Raw genomic sequence first — 22,844 nt, 5'->3', positions numbered from 1 at the left:
TGTGGGCACCAGGCTAAGGTGCATGGTATCTCATTTCCTCTTGGCTGCACTGCAACATCAGTATCCTCACCATCCCATCTCCCAGAGGAGGAGCACGAGCTCTGAGAGGGTAAGCCACTTCTCTGGGGTCACACAGCTAATTCTGTGAAGCTGGGACTTCAGTTCACATCCTCTGGAGCCCAAGCTCTTACTCAAACTGGGGCCCTTGGCTTGGGGTCCTGGCTTCTTGCACAGTGAAGGACCGGGAGGCCGGAGGAGCTGTCACCTAGACCAAGGGGATGTGTGCCCCTCTGAGCTGCGGAGGAAAGGAACCCGGCAGTGGGCCTGGAGTTAACAGAGAATTAACATTCTTGTCAGCAGAGAATGAGGCAGGAATATAATTAAAACTTTGCCCTTGGAATAGCTGATTCATTTGAATTTTATTCCACATGTTTGAAAGAGGAAAGAAAATGTGAAGATTTGTAACCCTGGTTCTTGCCTTGCTTGGGCTGGCCCAACTCTCAAGCCCAATTTTTTCCTTAGTATTCAGTCCGCTAGCATTTATTGAGGACCTACTATGCGCCACTGCAGGGCTCTCACAGTGAGAAAGGCAGAGTCCAAGGGCATGTTCCAGCCAGGAGAAACACAGCAACAAAGCATGACCATAGCATTTCCCGGGGTTGCTGTAACAAGTTATCACAAACATAGTGGCTTAAAACAACATGAATTTAGCATCTTACAGCTCTTGAGGTCAGAAGTCCAAAATGTGTCAGCAGGAGTCAGCAGGGCTGGTCCCTTCTGGAGGCTCTGGGGGAGAGTTCACATCCTGGCCTCTTCCAGTGTCTGGAAGCCGCCTGCATCTCTCAGCTCATGGCGCTGTCCTCCACCTTCAAAGCCCACAGCGTAGCACCTTCCAGGCTCTGTCCTCCTCTGACTCTCCTGCCTCCATCTTATAAGGATGCCTGTGATTACCCGGATAATCCAGGACTGTCTCCCCAGCTCAAGATCCTTATTCATACCTGCCAAGTCCCTTTAGCCATAGGAGGTGATATATTCACAGGTTCTGGGAATGAGGATGGGATATTTTGGGGGGTCCATGATTCTGCTGACCACATTCACCAAGGGTGACCTAGAGGGAGTCCGAGTGCTCTGGAGGGAAGTAGCGAGCAAGGAATGGAAACTTCTGGCCCCCGGAGGGTGAGTGGAAGTAGCTGTGCTGGGTGGGTGAGGGCACAGCTCGGGCAGAGGCTCAGAGGTGGGGGGCATCTGCGCTCTGGGGCAGGAAGGAGATGGGGACACTGGAAGGATCCTGGGGGGGCCAGATTACAGGGATGAGGGAGGTCATGACCTGAGCGGGGCTGGAGAAATTGGGCAGCAGGAGGCCCGTTGTCTAGGCCTTCCACTCCAAGGTCAGCATGTTGGCCTTTTTCCTGAGGAATAGGAAGCCACTGAAGAGACAGGATGGCTCAGTGGTTAGCAGTCATTCCCCACTCCTGGCCCCTGGCAACCACTAATCTACTCTGAGTCTATGGATTTGCCTCTGGACATTTCATATAATATGTGGCCTGTAGTGTCTGGCTTATTTTACTTTGCATAATGCTTTCAAGGTTCGTGCAGGTTGGAACATGTGTCAGAACTTCATTCCTTTTTATGAATGAATAGTATTCCATTGTAGGGATGGCTATACCACATTTTGTTTATCCATTCATCAGTTGATGGGTCCTTGGGTTGTTTCTACTTTGGGGCTATTATGAATAATGCTGCTATGAACATTCATGTTCAGGTTTTTGCGTGGCTATACATTTTCATTTCTCTTGGGTAAATACCTAGGACTGGAATTGCTGGGTCATGTGGTAACTCTTTTTAGGAACTGCCAAGACCAGTTTCCAAAGTGTTGACACCCTTTTACTCTCCCACCGGCAGTTACTGTAAGCTTTAGATGGAGATTGCAAACTCAGATGCCAACAGGATCCGGGACTGTACTGGGCAGTCAGGTATTAGAAGACCAACCCCAAGCCACGCCCCCTTACTTTCTGGGAAGAGCTGGAGCTGAGAAGCAACTCTCCCCTTCAGTGGGGTGTGAATCTCTCGGCTGCCACAGTCCCCACTCTGCCCTAGAGTCTCCCCAACATTGAGGCTAAGTGACATTTGCCTCTTGTCAGCCCCCGGGACTGCTGCTTTCCTTAGACTAGAGATATTTCTCTGTAACTGGGTCTCCATTAAAAGGAAGGAAAAGTTAGTCCAAGAGGGTCATGGATTTCAAGGCAAATGGGAGAATATGTATTTCCCACTAAGCTGCATGTGACATGAGAACAATAAAACTTAGGACCCGATCAGACCCCAATCTGAGGCCGATGGATTCCAGAGCCAGACCACCTGGGCCTCAGATCTGCCCCTTGGGTAACTCACTCACCCTCCCAGCATCAGTTTCCTCCTCTGCAGATTGTGACTCTGTCATCGTGAAGGCGTTAGTTAGTCCAGCACCTGGCGTCTTATAGATGCTCGCTGAGGACAGGCTATCACTGTGGTGGTGGCCGTTGCCCACAGGCTGAGAGCCAGAATCTGGGATGCCTGCTCATCACTCGGCCCAGCCGACTGGGGGCTCCAGGGCCTAACATGTCAGGGGGTTCCAGGGAGCCCAAGACCACTCAGCTCTTAAATCAGTGTGACCCACGGGAGGGGAGGCTTGGGAACCACGGGGGTGACCTTTCAGGCCAGAAAAAACCAACATTTACCGAGCACCTGCTATGAGCCAGGGACTCTTAAGTGCTTTAGTTGAAAGAACTTGCTTCACCCTCACAGCAGCCCCAGGAGGAAGGGCCCATTATTAGTCCTATTTTGTAGAGAAAGCGGCTGAGGCACAGAAAGGCAAAGTTATTTACCCAAGGTCACACAGCTAGGAAGTGATGGAGCTGGGACTGCAAAAGTCAGTGCTGCCGTTGGCACCCTTTCTGGACTGGGCCCTGCTCTGAAGCTGGGGGCCTTTGCCACAAGGATTCAGATACATCATTCAGGACTCACAAATAAATTTTAAAACAATGTGACTTTCCCTTCTCTCTCATCCCTTCCCCCCTTTCCTTCTTTCCTTCCCTCCCTTCTGATAATAAAAGTGGTTCATTTTCATCGTGGAGAAAATTATATAGAAGTCACCTATAGTCCCAAGGGTGGTCCCGATTAGCGGTCACCCTCCTTCTGTCCCCTCTCCTCCCCTCTCTGTGTGGATGCGTGTCCGCGTCTTTCCAGTTTCCCCGGATCAGCTTTCCTGGCCAGGTTTCGGCCTCTCCCTGGCTGCGGCCTGGCCGGGCTGCCCTCTCTGGCAGGCACTTTGGAGGCGGTTCCGACCTCGTGAGCGCACATTCCTCAGCAACCCTCATACTCCCCACCACATCGGTATTAACGCAGGGAGCGTAAAATTGGAATCGGCTGGAGGAGGGACTGTAGAACTTTCTTTTGTGTCTTACAACCAGATGTGCGGGCCCAGCAAGGCCAGGGGAAGCTGCCCAGCCCGTGGCTCCTTGTCTCCCCGCCCCCCAACACACACACACACACACACACACACACACACACACACACACACACACACACACGCACACTTGATGTGGCTTATTCAGAGCCTTTCAGCTCTGCCCCTGCCAGAACCGCAGGGCGGTGGCAGCACAACAGTGCCGCCATCTTGTGTTCATCCAATGTCTTTTTGCTAAGGATGCAGTCATTCATGCATGCATGTATTGATTCCTGTGTGTGCATTGATTCATCCATGCATGTGTGCATTCGTGCGTGCATGCATTCATCCATGCATACGTTCATTCGTGTGTGTGCATTCATTCATTCATTCATGCTTGCGTGTATTCATTCCTGTGTGTGCATTGATTCATACATGCATGCGTGCATTCATTCATGTGTGCATGCATTCATCCATGCATACATTCATTCTTGTGTGTGCACTCATTCATTCATTCATTCATTCATTCATGCTTGCGTGTATTCATTCCTGTGTGTGCATTGATTCATACATGCATGCGTGCATTCATTCATGTGTGCATGCATTCATCCATGCATACGTTCATTCGTGTGTGTGCATTCATTCATTCATTCATGCTTGCGTGTATTCATTCCTGTGTGTGCATTCATTCATACATGCATGTGTGCATTCATTCATGTGTGCATGCATTCATCCATGCATACGTTCATTCTTGTGTGTGCACTCATTCATTCATTCATTCATTCATTCATTCATGCTTGCGTGCATTCATGCCTCCACCATCCAGCTGAGCCCCTTCCAGCTGACCAGGCCCTGGTTGTGGCCTTGTGAACAACACTGACTCAGCACCTGCTCTTCCAGAACTCACATCTAGAGGGAGCTGGACCGTGAACAAGCAGACAGGAAGTTCAGAGGGAGAGGAAAGCTAGGAAGACAGGGAAATGGGGTGGCTCTGCAGTGACGTGGGGCATGTTAGATTAGGTGGTTGGGGAAGACCTCTCTGTCGGGGGGGACAGTGGATCCAGGGCCTGAGAGACAAGCAGGGTTCACCCCATCGAGAACAGAGAAGTGCTGCCGGTCTGGAGAGAGCTGGTGCAAAGGCCCTGTGGAGGGTGAGGCCTGGTGTTTTCAAGGAACAAAAGGGCAGCCTGTGTTGCTGGTGTGTGGGACATGGGGAGAGGCAGGGCTGGGTGGTGGTGGGCCTTGCTGGATGAGGCTGACCAGGGCTTTCCATCCAGTGAAGGGAGGCTCCCTTGTGGGGCCCAGCACTGAGAGGGTCTCCTGCCTCTTCCTGGTGCAAGAAAATCTCTTGCATTTTACTATTGGAACAGGGAAGTCCGCAGAGAGGGGCTTGTCTGAAATGGCACTGGAGCCGCCACCTTTGGCGGCCTTCCCAGGTGCACGTGCAGTGCACGCACACAGGCAAACACATGCACGTGTACACACCACACACACACACGCACACAACACACAACATATGTGCACACACGCAAACATACACCACACACAAACACATGCACACAACACACAAGCATAAGTACACACGGAAACACACATGCACACAACACACAGGCACACCAGAAGTCACAAATGAGTTTCACCGGGCCTGCACAGTACTTTTTTAAATTGTGAATTTATTGCTAACGTTTTGAAAAACTGGACACTTTTCATAAAATCTGAATGTCCTTTTTTTTTCTTTTTAAATGATGTTATCTGATATTAATTGAGCTCTTAATATACCCTAAGCACTTAACTGCAGAGCAAGGTTGGTATTGTTATTATTCCCATTTTACAGATACGGAAATTGAGGATAATAGAAATGAAGTAACTTGCCGAAAGGCACACAACTAGTAAGTGATAGAACCTGGATTCTAGTCCAGAGAATCTGACCCCAGCATTCTCTTTTCTCTTCTTTTTTCTTTTGAAATTGGAGGTTCTGCACTAGAGACCCAGAGCTGAGTGACCCTTGGGGGCCGGGACCCGGCATTCCAGTTCACCCTGTCCGCACTCATCCTACTTCACCCGCTTGTCACCTGCCTGCCCCTTGGCAGCTTCTGAGTTTGAGACTCCCCCAATATCCATCAAATATTAAAGTGAGCGATTTCTAAAAAACCCATTTTTCATAAAGAAGGCTGTGCATCCTGAGTCCCCTCTCTGCCACTTCCTGGCTGTGTGACTTTGGGCAGGTGGTCCAACCTCTCTGAGCATCAGTTTCCCTCCTCTGTAAAATAGAGGCTAAACAGAGGGTCACTAGGGGGAGAAGGTGAGAGGACACGAGTGGAGGCTCGACCAGGCCAGGCCTCCGAGGGGGAGGTATCACTGTTACTGTCAGGGTTGCTGAAGGTGCCCCCAGCTGGGCAGGTGCTGCCTGAACTCTCCCGGAGCCCATGGGGCCAGGTGAGAGGGAGGCAGCCAGGAACACACCCCGGTCTGCGCAGATGTGGCATCACTGCTTTCCCCTCTCCCACCAGGCCTTTGTCAAGATGGTCGGGCACCACGTCTCCTTCCTGGAAGCCCACGTGCTTCAGGCCGAGCGGGACCACGGGGCCCTCTCACAGGCCCTGCGGAAGTGGCTGGGCTCCTCGGGGCTCCCTGCCTTCGGGAACGTGAGTATCCTCTACCTCCCTGCCCCCTCCCAGACCCTGGAGCAGGGAGAGGGGCTCAGGAAACAGGAGTTCAAAGGGCACGGCTGGCTTCTGCAGACAGGAAACAGCGTCTGGCTGGCCGATGGGGGGCTGGCCAGGTGGCTGGAGTGTTGCAGTGCCTCCCGCGTGCGCCCCTGCTTGCCCTGAGCCGCGTGCTTCGGTGCTGTGACTGCCCGCCTCCTCACCCGCCAGTTAGTAAGTGCTGCTGTTTGCCAAGCACTGTGGTCCATCTGGGGTTACCATGGTGAATAGAAGCAGCCCCTGCCCTCCTGTCCCTTCCTTCCACGCCTAAGGACGTGCTCAGAGTGACTTCCAGAATTCAGGTGGGTCCCCCTTCCCAAGGCACAAGTCAGCCTCTAGCAGACCAGAAAGCAGGGGACGGTGAGATGGGCAGCCAGCCCGCAGCTTGCAAAGGCCTCTCTCTCCCACATCGCTGCTTTCCTGGGATCCTCCCTAGAAGAAAGGAAGGATCATTGTGTCCCTTTTACTGATGGAAAAACTGAGGCCAGACTGATCCTGCCTTGCAGAGACCTTCAGTGTTTAAGCACCTCTGTCTTTCTGGCTTACTGATTCCCTAGTCTAGGGGACACTGGGCAGTGTCTGGAGATGTCGCGATTGTCACAACTGGAGGCAAATGGGTAGAAACCAGAGATGCTTTTAAACACCCTAGAGTGTACAGGACAGCCCCCCACACCAGAGAATTATCTAGCCCTGAACATCAGTAGTGCTGAGTTTGAGAAACCCCACTCTAAGCTGGATTTGATAATTTTATGTCAGGTCTGCTTTAAGCACTTTGTGTGCTGTTGTATATGGCATCTGGTTCTCATGCCAGTCTTTGGAGGAAGGCACTTTTATCATTTCCCCATTTTACGGATGAGGAGACCGAGGCTCAGGGTGGTGAAGGGACTTGTCCGAAGCCACACTGCCTCAAGTGGCAAGGCCAGATTGGAGCCCTGGTTGACCTGTCTCCAGGGTCTTGCCCTTTCCAGGAAAGGGGTCTTGCTCAGTCAGCTGTTCTGTCCTGCCCCCCAGTGGGGTCTCTCACTGTTCCTTGGGCCCTGCCTGTGGGTCCCCCTCTGCTCCTCTGTTCTCTCTGTCCCTCCTGCATGTCCCCCTTCCCTGTCTCCACTTAGTGTTCTCACAAAGGCTCATATATCGAGTGTTTACAATGTTCCAGGCACTGCTGAGGTATTTCATGTGCGTTAATTCATTTACTTTTCCCAACCATCGTGTACGCTGGGAATGAACGTTATCCCCATTTGACTGATGAGGAAACGGAAGTAGTTGCCGTGTTGCCACTCTGGCCCCGTGTGAACTCATTCTGTTTGGCTTGGGATGCCTGCCTGGGTGTCACTCTCCAGTCCCTGCCAGGACCCCACTGCTCCGTCTTGTCTTACACCTGCCTGAGGCATGTGCTGCTTACCTGCCTGCCTCCAGGTGAGGGACTTGCCCAAGGCCAGTAGCAGCTAGACAGTGGCCTTACAGATCTCATGATCTCGGAACTCCTATTGATCTTTTAGAGCCAAGTTAATACCACCTCCTCTGAGAAGCCCTCTGGGATTGCCCCCTCTCCAGCCAAATGTGGTCTCTCCTGCCTTCCAGTGAAGTCAGGAGCTGCCTCCTTGGTCTCTTGAGTTATGGTGACTCTTCTGGGGTGACCAGGAGCCCCCCAGTCACACAGTGCTCTGCCCGCTGTTGGCTTAGAAGCACCATGGGGGAGGAAGGACAGAGGACCTTGGCTGCCCGTGGTCTGCAGCAGTTATCCTAACAGTGGGACCTGCTGGGTCCTTGGTCTCTGTACTTTACAGTCTTTTTCTATAACCTGCACAATTGTCCCTTTGTGGTTGGCACTAGTGTCCTCATTTAGTGGCAGAGGCCAAGGCTTGGAGGGGGAGAGTCGCGCATCCAAGGTCAGCACCGGGGTTGGAACTCAGGCCCGTGGGGCTGTGAAATGGGGTCTGCCGCCCACTCCTGTTGCAGGATCCCATCGGGGTGTGGCTGGGCATGCGGGGACCTGCATCCTCTCATCTCTACCAGACTCGGGGCCCCCCAGCCCTACCTGCAGTGACTTGTTCCAGGAAATGCGTCTCAGCCAGGGGTGGTGAGTCATTCAGGAGCCCCAGCGTGTTGATCTTGGCCCTGGGAGGGCTTTGTGTGGAGCAGGCAATGCAGGCAAGTGTGCGCACACGCGTGTGCAGACCCAAGGGTTTCCAGGGCTGCACCTGCACCCCGGGGTGCAAGCTGGAGGGGCCCTTCTAGAATAATGGTTGTCACGGCTTGTACTGGGGCCCTGACCCGGCAGGCACCTCGCATTCCACCCTGTGACGTAGGTCTAGTCACCGTCCCTATTTTACAGATGAGGAAACTGAGGCACTAAAGGGTCAAAGTGCTTGCCCACCCAGAACGTGGTGGAGCTGGGATTTGAACCTGTGAGACCTGGGCCTGGAGCTGGCACTCTGCACCACTTGGCCCTGCTGCGTCTTTCTGGGCCTGGTTCCGACCACTGGAGCTGCAGACTGGGGGGTGGGGTCCTTGAAGAGCACCCGGACGGGTCTCCGTTTCTTCCACCTGGAAAAACCCACCAAGCCAGGATTTCACACTGTCTCCAGTCGGTTGCCCTCAGTGCCCACCCAAGGTGGACGCTTCACTGACCACTGCCCTCACCTCGGCGTCCACACCAGGCCCCCCAGCAGTGGGAAGCCCCTCCGCACAAGCCCAGATTCTGCCTTCTTGCCTCCACCCGCCCTCCTCCGTCTCCGGGAGCTGGCGTGGGGCAGAGGCTCTTGCGCGGAGGGGTCCTGTCCCCACTCCTGTGGAAGCCCATCCCCCCAAAGGAAATAGGCCACTCGCTGCTGCCCCCAGGCCCTCCCAGAGTCAGGGGGATCAGTAGGGACTCCCTCACAGGGCCCAGGCAGGAGGCCCTCAGCCCTCACCCCTGGCGCCGGGCAGGGACCTTTGGGGGTGTGTTTTCCACCCTCCCTGCTGTTCCATCAGCTGGAACAGGAGTTCCCAGGGAGGGAGAGAGATGGGGAGAAGATTGGTCCGTGTGTTTTCTAACTCTGCCAGCCCCGCCTGCCCTGCTGGCCTCCTTTCTCCCTCCCTCCTCTTCCTCACTTTGCAGCTGTAGTGGGGAGGCCCAGGGAGGGTGAGCAGCGCCTGGGCTAGGGTCTCCCAACACACCAGGAGTGGGGCTGGGAAGCAGTCCGCCAGCCCCCCACCCCTGCCCAGCACCAGAGGCCCAGAGCCGCCCCTGCCCACGTGGCTTGGTGCTGGCCGAGGCCTGGGCCGGCCCGGGGATGCCAGCCTGAGTGTACCTCCTCGTCACGAGCTCCCCCGCAAAGGCCAGGCCTTTGGCCTCTGACTTGAGCTGCCGAAGAATCGCGCAGTCAGTGCCCAGACTTTGGTGAGAGCTGGCCTGGCACCCCGGGCCCTCTGCGCCCAGACGTAAAAATGACACGCTTCCATGCTTCAGGTTTTTTCTTTTGTTTTTTGTTTTTTAAAAAAATTATTTATTTATTTATTTATTTTTGGCTGCTTTGGGTCTTCGTTGCTGCGCGCAGGCTTTCTCTAGTTGCGGTGAGCGGGGGCTACTCTTCGTTGCGGTGCGCGGGCTTCTCACTGCGGTGGCTTCTCTTGTTGCAGAGCACGGGCTCTAGGCGCGTGGGCTTCAGTAGTTGTGGCTCTCAGGCTCAGTAGTTGTGGCTCGTGGGCTCTAGAGCACAGGCTCAGTAGTTGCGGCGCACGGGCTTAGTTGCTCCGCGGCATGTGGGATCTTCCCGGACCAGGGCTCGAACCGTGTCCCCTGCATTGGCAGGAGGATTCTTAACCACTGCGCCACCAGGGAAGTCCTGATGCTTCAGTTTTAATGCTAACATACATATTTTCATGGTACAAAGGTCCATATTTCCATGCTGTACTGCAAAGAAGTTTTCAACTATACTTTTACATTGATTCTTAAAATGTACCAAGATTTTAACTCAGAACTGTACCTCTCTTTCGCTGTGGCATTTTTTTAGCTGTGTGACTGTGGGTAAGTCTCTTAGCCTCTGCAGGCCTCAGACAGCTTAACTGTCAGTTGGCTGACACAGGCTTGACCGAGAAAGGCTCTGCTTGCTAGAAAACTGGTTTCAGTTTGATGTGAGATGAAGAGGGCCTCCTCCACTAAAGCAGTGGGGAGAAAAAGAAGAAAAAGACTCCAGAACTCTCAGACGGAGGGTTCTGAGCATGGGTGAGTCTGAAAAGCCAGCTTTGCCTTTAAATAATGGTTCAAGACAGACTGCCTAATCCCTCAGCAGTGAGCAGGTATCGGTAGTGGTGACAGAGCCAGCCCTGCAGCGCCAGGCACTGTTCTCAACCCTCAATACCCCACGGGGGAGGTGCTATTTTTATCCCTATTTTACAGGTGAGGGAACTGAGGCACAGAGAGGTTTAGTAACTTGCCCAAGGCCACACAGCTGGGCATCAGGATATGAACCCACATTCCTAACTCTGTTGCCTTGGGAGAGAGATGTGACCTCTTACTTCAGGAAGCATGTATCCAGTGGAAGAATAGAGGCAATAACCAAATCCTAAGAAAATTCAGTAGCTAGTCATTTCTAAAGAGGGCCCTGGCTTGCTCTGAGGGAACCAGGCATGGCCTCTGAGGAAGGGCCATGTAGGCTGAGAGCTGGATGGTGAGTGAGAACAGCCTGAAGTCAGAAGAAAGGGTGCACCCCGCAGCGGGGATGCAGGCACCAAGGCTCTGGGGTGGGACTGAGCTTGGTGCCTGAGGAACAGCGGGAAGTCCAGCGTGGGGACTGAGCCGGGGGGGTGGAGTGTGGGAGACGAGGTCGGGGCCAGATTGGGTGGGCGGGGTCTCTAAGGGCAATGGAAAGCCATGGAAGGGTTCGTAGCCGGGGAGGGACTTGGTAAATTTGCTTTGCTTGGGGAATTTCCAGGGCTCATTCTCTACCCTGAGCTAAGGCTGGCATTTGGGGTCAGCAATGTCTTGTTTAGACTTGACCATGAGAGCTGAGCAGCGTGCGTGGGTGCCCTTCAAGCCTCAGAGTTCAACGGTTAGGAGTGCGTTTCCTTGGCCTGGAAACATCTCATGCTGTGCCTTGAGTTCACCGGAATCCTTGCCTTGCCGGGTCTCGGGGCCTTTGTCCAACTGGAAGAGAGAAAAGGCGCTCCAGTCAGGGTGCCCAGGTCTCCTGGCCGTGTGTCTGGGTCCCAGAGACCCTGCCTGAGGAGGCAGCCCTGTCTCTGCACACAGAGGGCCCCTCACATCTGGAGACGGTTTCAGACATATGTGGAAGCGAAAGTGAGATGGAGGTGGAGCTGTACGGGCCGCAGGCCTTGGAGGGGCGTGGAGACCATGTCAGGTGTCCCCATGTCCCCTTGGTCCAGGCCCGGTCATGGCCAAGTGGCTTCCACAGGTGTTCTGACCACGCCAGGCCCTCCACTCGGGGCCCGCACCCAGGGGCACAGAAGAGCCGCGCTAAGTTGTTGTAGACCGCTGTTAGTTTTCCGCCGAGCCAAAACATCTTGTTCACGAGGTGTCATTTTGATTAATTTTCCAATGGATAACAGTCTGGTGCTTTCCAAGGAAGGCTCTCTGGCTAATAGCAAAACCACTTGGGGCCAAGTCCTGACACCGCACAGAGCCAGGCTGCCCGGGTGGACTGTGGCCTTGGGCCTGCCCGGCTCACCTGTTCACCCCGCACATGCCCAGGGGGCGATCATAATTGAGTGTGTCTGCCAGGTGTGAGACAGTAAGGAGTGGTGGGGACTGTGGCGAATTGCAGAGCCCCTGCCTTACCTATAGGGGTGGAGATTTCCAGAAGCAGCCTTGCAGAAATGGGGTCAAGAATGTAGATTTTTCTATTTTGGGGAGAAAGCTGGGCATGTGGAGTTTTATATGAATCTTGTAATGTCTAAAAGTCAGCAATTAATTTTTCTAAATGTTAAACATCTTGGGGAAAAAAAATCTGTTGCGCCTGTAGGTCACACCCAGCACACTCCCCAGCTCTGGATTTTAGGCTGATGGCCTGTATCCCACAGGCCCCACCCCTTCAGAGGCATTTGGGACCAGGGAAGAGTGGAAAGCCCATGGCGTCTTCCTTCACTTTGCACCAGCCCCAGCAGGAGCCCTCAGCTTTTGGGAGCAGCATGACGAACACATCTACTAGTGCTCCAACTATGGTAGTTGTATTGAGAGCATTCATGAAGGACTTTCGGTGCCTCGTCTCGACTTCCCGTAACAACCCCAGAGGTAAATGATATCATTTGAGAAAGGGACCTGAGGCTCGGAGAGGGCCGTTCACTTGCCCAGGGTCACACAGCATAGGCAACAGAGCCAGAATCTGATCCAGCTTAGACCTCGTTCAGTGTCCCTCCCCCTCTCTGTGATCTTCCCGAGTGCAGGAACCACAACCTAGAAGGTGGAGGTTGCAGCTGGAGGTCCTTGGACCCAGTCTGCCCCGCCCACCTACGTTCTTCGGCCAGCTTGGCATACGCATGTGTTTAATTTGAATTAGTCGCCAGCATTTAGAAAAGCAAATTTCACAGAAGAACGTACACCTCTGGCTTCGCTTGAAAAAGCAGAGGTCTCGGCCCCTGAGCAGTGTCCCCGCTGAGCCGCCATCTGGCCCAAGACACCCATTGTCATTACCTGCCTGTGGGCATTTGAGTTTCCTACCCGGGCTGAGCATGCAGTAGGTGTTCAATAAATACTAGTCGATGGATGCTCTGAAGGCTTCCATGGCCCTTGGAAGCCCCCCTCCCCCAGACTTCTCTGGAGGTGGCCTCCAGGCCGTGGAGAGCCGGGATGAGTGTCAATGCCTGCCTCCCTCCGCAGCGGCTTGGGGCCGCGTCCTGGGCTTTCCTGGAGGTAGCGGAGGCTGTGGGCGGAGCTGTCCTGCCCAGGCTGGGCCTGTAGGAGTCGTCAGTGCCAGGCTCGGCGCCTCCTCCCCTCCCCGCTCCGTACCCGACCCCCCCTCCCCTCCCCGCCCCTCCCCGCCCAGCCCAGGGAAGGGGCCGCCTCCCCCGCCTCCCCCTCCCTCTCCCTCTGCCCAATCCCCCTGGAGGGGTGACTCCCGGAAGGAGGCACAGCCTGGCCGGGGCTTTATCTCAGTGGCGGAGGCCTAGCGAGGCAGCAACACAAAGAAGGCAGAGGAGATTCCATGGCGCCTTCTCCCGGCCCTGCAGCGGCCTCTCCTTCTCCTTCTGCCCCCATCATCCCTTGCGGTAAAAAATGCAACATGAGCAGATGGCAAATATTAACGCAACAATGGAGGCCGAGTGGTGCTTGGTCCCCAGCTCCCCTGCCAATCCCCCACCAGACTGGCTCTCAGGGACTTACTCAGCACTCACACGTTAACAGATTTGTTTGACTCCAGATATTTGGTGGCACACGTGCAAGGGAGGGACAGAGGGCCCCTGGCAGGCTGGTTTGGAGGTCAGATTTTTTTTTTTAAGTGTTGCATTTTTGTTAAGATTTTGAGTGGGGAGGAAGTTCCTTACCACAAGGAGGAGTTTTTATTTTGGGGGGCACTGTTGAGGCCTACGTGGGAGCACCCCAACTTCTCTGTGGTTGGAGGGACACAATGCACCATCTCCGAGCACCGCCGCTGTCAGGGACGTCCCCTGTGAGCATCCTCAAGCCCAGTCCTGCCATCCCTGGATCTGGTGGACACTGCCTATGGCCTTTGCATATGCTGGTCCCCAGCCTAGAAGACCGTTCCTGCTCCCTGCCTGGCAATGTTTATTCATTGTTCAAGGCTAAATTGAATGTCACCACCACTGGGAAGCCACCTGGATTCCCCCAGGCAACGTTCCTCCGGACTCCCCAACCCCCTGTTCATTCCACTGTTGGCACAGCACCTCGGAGAGTCATCTGTGTTTTCACCTGTTGTTCCCCAAGACTAAGAGTTTCTCAAGGGTAAGGACTGTATTATCTTTGACTTACTAATAGTAGTTACGACAATGTTGGTGCCAGCAGCCAGTTTTCTGGGCTCTTCTTTGGGTTGACACAAGCTAGCACTTTACCTGCCCTAGCTTGGTTCATCTTCATGCCCACCTGTTACATAGGTACTGTCAACATTCCCACTTTACAGATGAAGAAACTGAGGCTCAGAGAAGTTAGAACATTTTATCTGAGCCAGGCATTGGCCCCATTTGATTTCAGAGCCTGGGATCAGGTAGGGCCCTGAGTGAGGCCCAGGGGCTGGGTGGGGACTGTGGCCAATGGGAGAGGCAGGTGCCCTCCCCTCCAGCTGGGAACAAAGGCTCAGAGTGGCCTGACCTTGCCCTTTCTTAAGGAAGGGAGGTTGGGGATGCAGGTTTTTATGTGAAATCAATTGATTTTGAACACTTGCCTGAGAGCCTCAAAGAAGTCTCCTCAGGGGGCCTGTTGCCTCACAGGCCTCCATCTATGTCTTAGCAAAGACCTACGGTAAATTGGTGTCTACTATGGAGTCTGGACGGTCAATGCCCCTTTACCAAGGGAGGGAGAGAGGGGGCCGATATCACAGCAGCAGGGATTGGCCTGGAGAGCTACAGGCTGTGCTGAGCAGGCCAATGTGAGGGCTACAAGGGCCCAGGGCTGGCTTCGAGCTCTCTTCTCGAAAGGGGCTGGTTCTCCCCAGAGGCAGCGCCGGCAGAGGCACTTGGTGGGGCCCTCTCCAAGTACTCTCCATAGGGCATCCTCATTTTCTGAGGGTTTGACATTTCCTCGGTCTTATGTGAAGTGTTGCCAAATGCAGCTCCCAATACCCACTTTTCTAACCCGAGCATCACTCTCAAGGTCACCCTTCCTAGAGCGATTCTGCCCTCCCAGGTCCCCATATCATGGCGCAGGCCTCTCCCCTTTCTCACAGTGTGTAGACCAAACTCCTGCCGCACTTGGAGAGGGCATGGTTGAGAGCATGGACTGGACTCAAACCAGGGTTTCGCACCGTCGGCACCGTTGACATTTGGGGCCAGACCGTTCTCTGGGGGGGGGTCTGTCCTGTGCATCGTAGGGTGCTTAGCACTATCCCTGGTCTCCGCCCACTGGATGCCGGTAGCACCCTCCCCCTGGCTGCGACAATCAAAAAGGTGTCCAGAAATTGCCAAATGTCCCCTGGAGGCCAGGTTGCCCCAGGTTCGGCATCAGTGGCCCAGATGAATGACCGCTGTCAAAACTAGGCGACAGCACGTGGGGCTCATCACGGCCCCCTCTTGGCCTTTGCTTGTGTTCTATGACTGTGGAAAATTTCCGGAATAAAACATTTAAAAATAAATGAAACCATGGGTTCTGGAGCCCAGCAGCCCTGGGTTTGTACCTTGGCGGTGTTGCTTGCTAGCTCCGTGGCCTGGAGCAGGGTCTCCGCTTCCCCTCTGTGAGATGGGGCTCACAGGGGTTCAGGTTGAGGGTTTGGACGTGCGTGATTCCCTTTCTATTCAGTGAACTTCTGTCAGGCACCTACCGGGCCGTGGGCCCTGTTCCAGGTGCCGAGGCTTGTGGATCACAGAAGGAGGAGCCGGGTGTACGGAGAATGTCTACACAGCAATCGCCGTGCTGAGGGCCCTGGGCTGACCTCGGTGCGCATTACTCAGTCTCTGCTGGCTGCAGAGAGGTGGGCTGCCATCACTGGCCTCATTTTATAAAAGACAACTGAGGCGGACTTCCCTGGTGGCACAGTGGTTAAGAATCCGCCTGTCAATGCAGGAGATGCGGGTTCGAGCCCTGGTCCAGGAAGATCCCACATGCCGCGGAGCAACTAAGCCCGTGTGCCACAACTACTGAGCCTGCGCTCTAAAGCCCAGGAGCCACAACTATGGAAGCCCTCGAGCCACAACTATGGAAGCCCGCACGCCTAGAGCCCGTGCTCTGCAACAAGAGAAGCCACTGCAATGAGAAGCCGGCACACCGCAACGAAGAGTAGCCCCCGCTCGCCGCAACTAGAGGAAGCCCGCACGCAGCAACGAAGACCCAACGCAGCCAAAAATAAATAAATAAAATCTACATTTAAAAAAAAAAAAAAAGACAACTGAGGCAGGAAGAGGCGGAGTCACTTGCCCTCAGGGGGCTGGAGGAGGGAAGGGGAGCGGCCGAGGTGCCCCCCAGCTAACTGGCTCAGCGCCTGCACCTCCGAACATCCCTCCTCTCCTCGCTGCCCCTGGAATCCGGTGCGCGCACAGCTGGCGCTCAATGCCTATGGCCGCTGGCGTTCGTTTGGTAGAAAGCGCCCTTTGGAGGAGTTGACTGTCCCAGCCCCGTATGTTTGTGCAGAGTCACTGCAGATCCCACCAGAGGGGGTTGGACTGGGACAGTTCACTCTCCTTGAGCCACCGTCCCCCCTGGGCCGGCCTCCCCCGCTGCTCCCACCGGGACCACGGCTGCTCTGGCCGAGGCAGAGGCTTAGAAGAGGGGCTCCCCAGCAGAGGCCGAGCCCGAGGACATCCCAGGTGATGCTGGGTCTTGAGGGGACAGGCACCCACAGGGTCCCCTCCGAGCCCCACCTCTTCTACTTCCTCCCTACCATGGGCCACGCGTTCATTTGACACCCTGCGGAGCGGCCCGGGCTGTGGTTCCTGCCGCGTGGAGACCGCAGCCCCATCAGCCTCTGTGTCTCGTCTGGTCCCGTCTTCGACTCGTTCACCTGCCTGTCTCTGCCTCTCTCCCTGTGTCTCTGGGTCTCCGTCTCCTTGTCTCTCTGCCTGTGTCTCTCCTTGTGTCACACACACAATCACAAGCCCTGACTGTGCCACCTGCCCCCAGTCCCTCCCCAGTCCTGCATCTCTCCAGCTCCCCTCAGGGCTCTCACTGGGACCCCCCTCCTCAGATGGAAAGAGAACGGCTATGGGCCCGAGTGGGCCACCTCCCTCTGGGGCGTGGAGGGGCAGGCCAGGTCTGAGTCCGGTCTGTGTCCACTGGCTGGCGGCGCCGAGGACCCTCACTGCCCCTCTCGGAGCCCTGGTGTCCTCACTGGACATAAGTGGGTCCACAGTTGCAGGGGGGCGTCCAGCATGGACGTGCTTAGTGTGCCGTAGTCTCAGTGTGTGGGAACTGTTAGTAATAATGGCTGTGAACTGGGTACCAGAGGATGCAGAAGTGATGAGACTGGTCCCTGCCTGAGCTCTAGGTCACCCCAGAAAGTAAACACCCAGAGGCGGGCGTTGCAGCAGATAATTATGAGGTGGGCTGTGTGCTTCTGACTCCTGTGCACGACAGAAAAGGGGATAAGAGTGGGACTTCCCGGTGGTCCAATGGTTAAGACTCCACGCTTCCACTGCAGGGGACGCAGGTTTGATCCCTGGTTGGAGAACTAGGATCTTGCATGCCGCGCAGTGCACAAAAAAAAAAAGTAAAAAGGGAGAAGAGAGGCCAGGAAAGGGCTGTGGCAGGGGACAGCATGGCCCAATGTGTGGCACCAGCTTGGCACTAGGTCGCACGGCATTCCTGAGCGAGGCGGGGCCGCGCAGAGGACCGGCAGCTCCCGTCAGCAATTGCAGGTTCCTGGTGACGTGATGAGTGGAGGGAGGTGAGTCCCTCCTTAGTGCAGAAACCTGTGTGATGCCTGCAGCTGGAGTTGGGACATCTGGAGAAAGTGTGATCCCTTTAATGCCTAAGGGGCCTGGGAAGTTCTTGAACTTGGCTCCATTCATGGTCAGCTTTCTGCCGGGAAAATAAACCACGTCTCATTAAGCAGTAAATTCATCCAGGTGCCTGTTCCAGCTGATACCATCACACCTTGTCATGTTGCCAGACGTAATGTCAAGGCCAAAGTTCCCATTACTTGGAGGGTCCTAGTAATTAACCTGGGAAATTTAGAGAGCGGGGAATCCTGGCTTTTACGTGGAGTAAGAAGCCAGAGCAGGGAGGTGGCTGCTTCAGGGACGGGCATCACTGAGCACCGCTTGGGAGGTGCCCGTGGTTACCTGGATTGGGGATCTCAGCGTCGTGGCCCTGGCACTGCCTCTTCCCCGCCCGTGGCTGGCAGCTCTTTGCTGGCCTGGACCTGGCTCCAGAGGCCACGGATAGTGCCCCCCGGAGTGTGTGTGTGGGGGGGGGGGTGTGGGCAGGAGGGGCTCAGATGGCGGCAGTCATTGCTGGGAGAGAACTCAGAGGCCACAGGCCGGGGCGCTGCTCGCAGGGCTGGTCTCCAGCATATTGGTGCCCGGTGTGGCCCCCCGTAATCTGTCACTGGCCAGCAGGCATTACTGAGCATCTGCTGTGAGCCTGGCCACCTGACTCATGATGAGCCATGCCTCTTAGCGGTTGAGAGGTGTTCTGGATAATTTTTGAGGCTCCTTGGACTGGCTTCCACAATTGTGATTCAGTTTAAATGTTCATGTTTTGAAGCCGAATGCATTCAATACTAAAAACGCAGTGTTACAAAATTGTACACTTGGGCTGTTCACAAGCTAATGACATCATTTAAAAGAATTCAGGGGGCCGTAATAATAATGAAATTACCCAGCATTCATTGAGCACTTACTGTTTTCTAAGCACTTTGGGTTATTTGGGCAAAACACCCTATGAGGTAGAAACTAGTATTAGCCCTGTTTCCAGATGAGAAAAATGAGGCACAGAGAGGTTAAGTGACCTGGCCAAGGTTACACAGCTAGACAGAGGGACCGCTGCCATTTGAGGAATTTGGAAATGGGGCATCGTTTACTGTGCTAGAGGAAGGGGTCCTCCTCTCAGCACTGGCAGCCCCACGTAGGGCTTCGGAGGGGATGTTAAGAGTGCAGATCCTCTGTGACGCCTGCCCCCATGCCCACCCTCATTCCCACAAGCGGCTTGAGCCACTTCGGCGGAAATGGCCAGGCGGTGGGAAGCCGCTGAGGCTTGGCCCCTCGGCCCCCGGAGGCCCCAGAAAGTGAGCTCGGCCTCCACCCCAACCCCTGTTTCTGGTTCTCTTGAGAGCCTACGGGGCGGTGGGGGGAGGCAGTCGACAGCGTGGCCCGGCCTGCAGGGTATTGCCCTGGCTTCTCTCCCTCCGTACCTTGGGCTTTTGCTCCTGGAGACCTAGAGAGATCTTGTGCTTGGAGGACAGCCCCGCCCATCCCCCTCTGTACTGCGCACATACCGGCCTCTTCCTCCCCCTACGGTCCCCTTAAGTCCTTCTTGGCTGCTCCAGGAGCTGCCACGTGTGCAATCCCAGCCCTTCACCCTTTCCTTCCCCAGCCCTTGGGCCGGGCTTAACTCCTTTGATGCCAAATCTCCACCCACCACCCCTCTTTTCATTCATTTACTCATTCATTCATTCACTCAACAAATACTTATCATCTACCATCTATACGATCCAGGTGCTGTTTCAGAGCCTCGGAACCCAGGGAGGACAGAGAATGTTCCCGCCCTCCAGCAGCCGATAGTCTAGTGTAATATATAAAGGGGAGAAAGAAAGGTGAAGGAGGGCAGGGAGAGGTGGGTCTAGGGGCAGGAGGTGGTCGGGGAAGGCTTCACTGAGAAGGTAACATGTAGCACGATGACGACGAGGTGGCTGGCGCCCTGGGGGAGGTGGGGGGGGAGTGTACAGGTGTCTTGGGCTGGAAGGGGAGTGGTGAGGCCTGGCGGGCGGCGTGTTGGAGCTGCAGGTGCCGGTCGTGGGGCCTGTGCAAGAACTGGGCCCTGGAGGGTTTTGAAATGTGGAGGGAGATGCTGGGAGTGCAAGGGTGGCGGTTGGGAGGTCGCAGCTGCTGGGATGGTCCAGAGGGAGATGCTGGTGGCCTGGACTAGGGACCAGGGTGGAGGTGGGGAAACGCGTGTGTGTCTTTAATTGAAATTCTTTACTGAGGCAATTATAGATTCACAGGCAGCTATAAGAAATAATACAGAGACAGTGCCCTCGTACGCTTTGCCCAGTTTTCCCCAATGGTAACATTTTGCAAAACCGTGGTACAACGTCACAACCCTGATAGCAACCTGGATACAATGTGTTGCTCATACTGGGATGTCCCCAGTTTTACCTGGACTCACTTGTGTGCGTTTTAAGTTCTATACAGTTTTATCCATTCTGTACAGTTTTATTTTATTTAGGCTCCTGTCTCCTGACTCTGGACTGTCCCAACCCCACAGGGATTTCTCATGTCCTCTTATGACTACCTTCACCCTCCTTCCCTCAGCCCTCGCCCAACCCCTGGCAGCCACGAATCTGTCCTCCATTTCTAAAATTACGCTATTTCCAAAATATTCTATAAATGGAATCATACAGCATGTAACCTTTTGGGATTGGCGTTTCTCACTCAGCGTAATTCCCTGGAGATTCATCCAAGTTGCATTGTGAATCGAGTCCGTCTGGAGGCCTTTGCAGGTGGAGCCAGGGTTGGAGTGTGGGGTTCAGGGCTGGAGTTATCCAGCATGGAGCCCGAGGCCTTAGTTCTGAGGCTGAATGGGATCACCCAGGGAGGCGGAGCGAGCACTTACCGATTAAGTGTCTGCTGTGTACCAGGTGCTGTTCTAGGCGCGGGGGAGGCAACCATGACTGAGAGATGGGAAGAGGTCCCTGCGAGGGGCCGCCAGGCTGATGCGGGGCTGGAGGCCTGGGCTGGATGGGATGGGTGGGGAGCAGCTCAGGATTTCTCTCCCTCCTTTCTCGCTTTGCAGCCAGGGAAGGTGGGGACCCCGATGAGGCCAAGAGCCCCTCCGGGGTGGAGGGTGCAGATGAGAGGTTTCCAGGAGTCCCGAGTAAAGTGAGAAAAGAGCAAAGTGTTGCCCCTCAGGCCAGATGGAGTCCATTCAACAGAGACTGACCTGTCTTCTGAGACGGCCTTTGTCCTTTCAGAATATTATTATTTCTTTGACAAAGGGATGGGGTTTAAGGCGGGGTGAGGGTGGGGAGTCTTTCTGTGTCCCTGCGTGCACACTGACAGGGTTTGGGGTTGGAGAGGCCCTGAACCCGCGGACCGACTCCCCAGCTCCCGGCACAGTCCGCCCCCCCGCGCCCTGGTCCCCATCGCTGCCGCCGCCGCCTCCTGGCTGCCTCACTTTTCTGTCAGGGCTACTCATCGCTTCCCTCTCCTTTCCTCTCTTATTTCCTCATTTTTCCCTCTCTCCTCCATCTTTTTCCTCCTCCTTTTCATCTATTTCCCCTCTTTCTGAATCCCCCTCCCCTTATCTGGTTTCCACATCTCTCTCGATTTCAGTTCTCTCTCTTTTATATTTTCCTCTCTTGGGTTTTGTCTGTTGTTCGTTTGTTTCTGCCTCTACCTCCCTTTGTCTGTGTCTCCTTCTCCCCCTCTAATTACCTTCATCTCTGTTTCCACCGAGCTCTCTCTGTCTCTCCCTCTTTTCCTTTCTCTTGCTCTCAAACGTTATTTCCCAGACTTTGGAAACCATCCCTTTCCACACTCAGGGGGCCCAATGGATGAAATGTCCTAGTCCGACCAGGACAGCGCATGAGGTGAGTTTCTGTGAAGGGGCTTCGTGAGATCAGTGCCCGGGCCCCTGGGGCTGCAGAGATGGGATTGGTGCAGTGACGGTAACCGTCCGAGGCTCGCAGGCCACCCGGTGGCAAAGGACAGGCTGGGGCTGAGACCAGGCTGGAGCTCTGAGGGCACCGGTGTCTGAGTCAAGGGTGGATTGGGAAGAGGCTCCTGAGGCCGCCCAGATGCCTGGAGTGGGAGAGAAGGGGCCCAGGTGACAGTCCGGGCGTTGCCCCAGAAGCAGGTTCCTGCAGTCCTGGGCGAAGCGTCTTTCTGGGCAGGGGCGAGAGGTGGGCCCGTGGGTGGCTTCTGAACGCCTGCTGGGCCTGGTGGATGCCTCTGTTTTTGCCCTGTTGGCTTGTTTATTTAATGGAGAACAGCTGCCCACGTTTGGGATCCCGACAGAATGGTCAGTTGCGTCTGTGTTTGCTTTCTGCTTCCCCGAGCTGATTGGTGCTATTTCTAACATTCTTTTGTGGAGTCAACCACCTTCGAGGTCAGCCAACAAAACCTTGAGGATTCTATTGATGATCGGCATCAGAGTGAGAAATGTACGGCTCTGGTGTGACAGTCGCCAGCTGCTGGGCCCTGGCCAGATGTTGGTGTGGGCTCGCGGACGTGAACGTGGAGAATCTCCGTCTGACAGGGAGGCCGCTCGGCTGAGCGTGCCGCTGGGCATGGGCAGCTGGTTTGTTGCCCTGGCCTGGAAAAGGATCTTCCTTTCCCTGTTCTAAGCCAAGAGTATGACAGTCCCAGCCAAATCCATCCACTGATGTCCCCCAAACTCTGCCATTGATCCTGCGGCCACCCTTTGCCCCATGATGTCTTCTTAGCCAGGAGCGCTGGCTCCACGCTGTGCACAGAGCTGATCCTGAGTGACCTTTCTGAGGATGGAGAACACAGTTCCCAGTGCGGAATCCACCTCTGTCACCACGGCCCGCTATAGAATTGGCCGGTGCAGTGCAAAATGAAAATCTGGGGCCCCTTTGTCAGAACTTACTAAGAATTTCAAGACAGTGACAGCAGAGCATCAGACCAAGCCATGAGGCCGGCCCTGCCCGTCACTTGCAAGTGTCATGCTTTGAGTGGATCTTAAGCTTGCTGCGTCTTAGTCTCCACATCTGTAAAATGGGATTTACAGTCCTATCCTCTGCATAGGATTGTCATGAACAGTGATTGAGATAATGTAAGGTTTAGCTGCCATTATTATTATTATTATCAGCGACATTAATATTATTATTATTTAATAGCTCATTATCAGTGTTGTTCCCTTCAGTGCTTCACATATGCTGCCGGGGATGAGCTTTATTTTCTTATTTATTTATTATTATTATTTTAAAAATATT

At 54.7% G+C, this 22,844-nt stretch overlaps 1 protein-coding gene across 3 annotated transcripts in view; it reads left to right on the top strand.

Annotated features, from left to right (window-relative positions):
- Window positions 1–22,844, top strand: part of BCAS4 (breast carcinoma amplified sequence 4) — a 60,114-nt gene that overhangs the window by 26,053 nt on the left and 11,217 nt on the right. For 2 of the 3 annotated variants that reach the window (XM_036824335.1, XM_036824334.1), the window contains exon 4: window positions 5,932–6,066. The exons of the other annotated variant lie outside the window; for it this stretch is intronic. In XM_036824335.1, coding sequence (XP_036680230.1) covers window positions 5,932–6,066 — 135 coding nt within the window. The remainder of the gene's footprint in view (window positions 1–5,931; window positions 6,067–22,844) is intronic. 3 annotated transcript variants of the gene reach the window in all.

This window comes from Balaenoptera musculus, chromosome 15, assembly GCF_009873245.2.
Source record: "Balaenoptera musculus isolate JJ_BM4_2016_0621 chromosome 15, mBalMus1.pri.v3, whole genome shotgun sequence".
Lineage (NCBI taxonomy): Eukaryota > Metazoa > Chordata > Mammalia > Artiodactyla > Balaenopteridae > Balaenoptera > Balaenoptera musculus.
The sequence above is the reverse complement of the archived record's forward strand: the minus strand, read 5'-3'. Positions and strand labels throughout refer to the sequence as shown.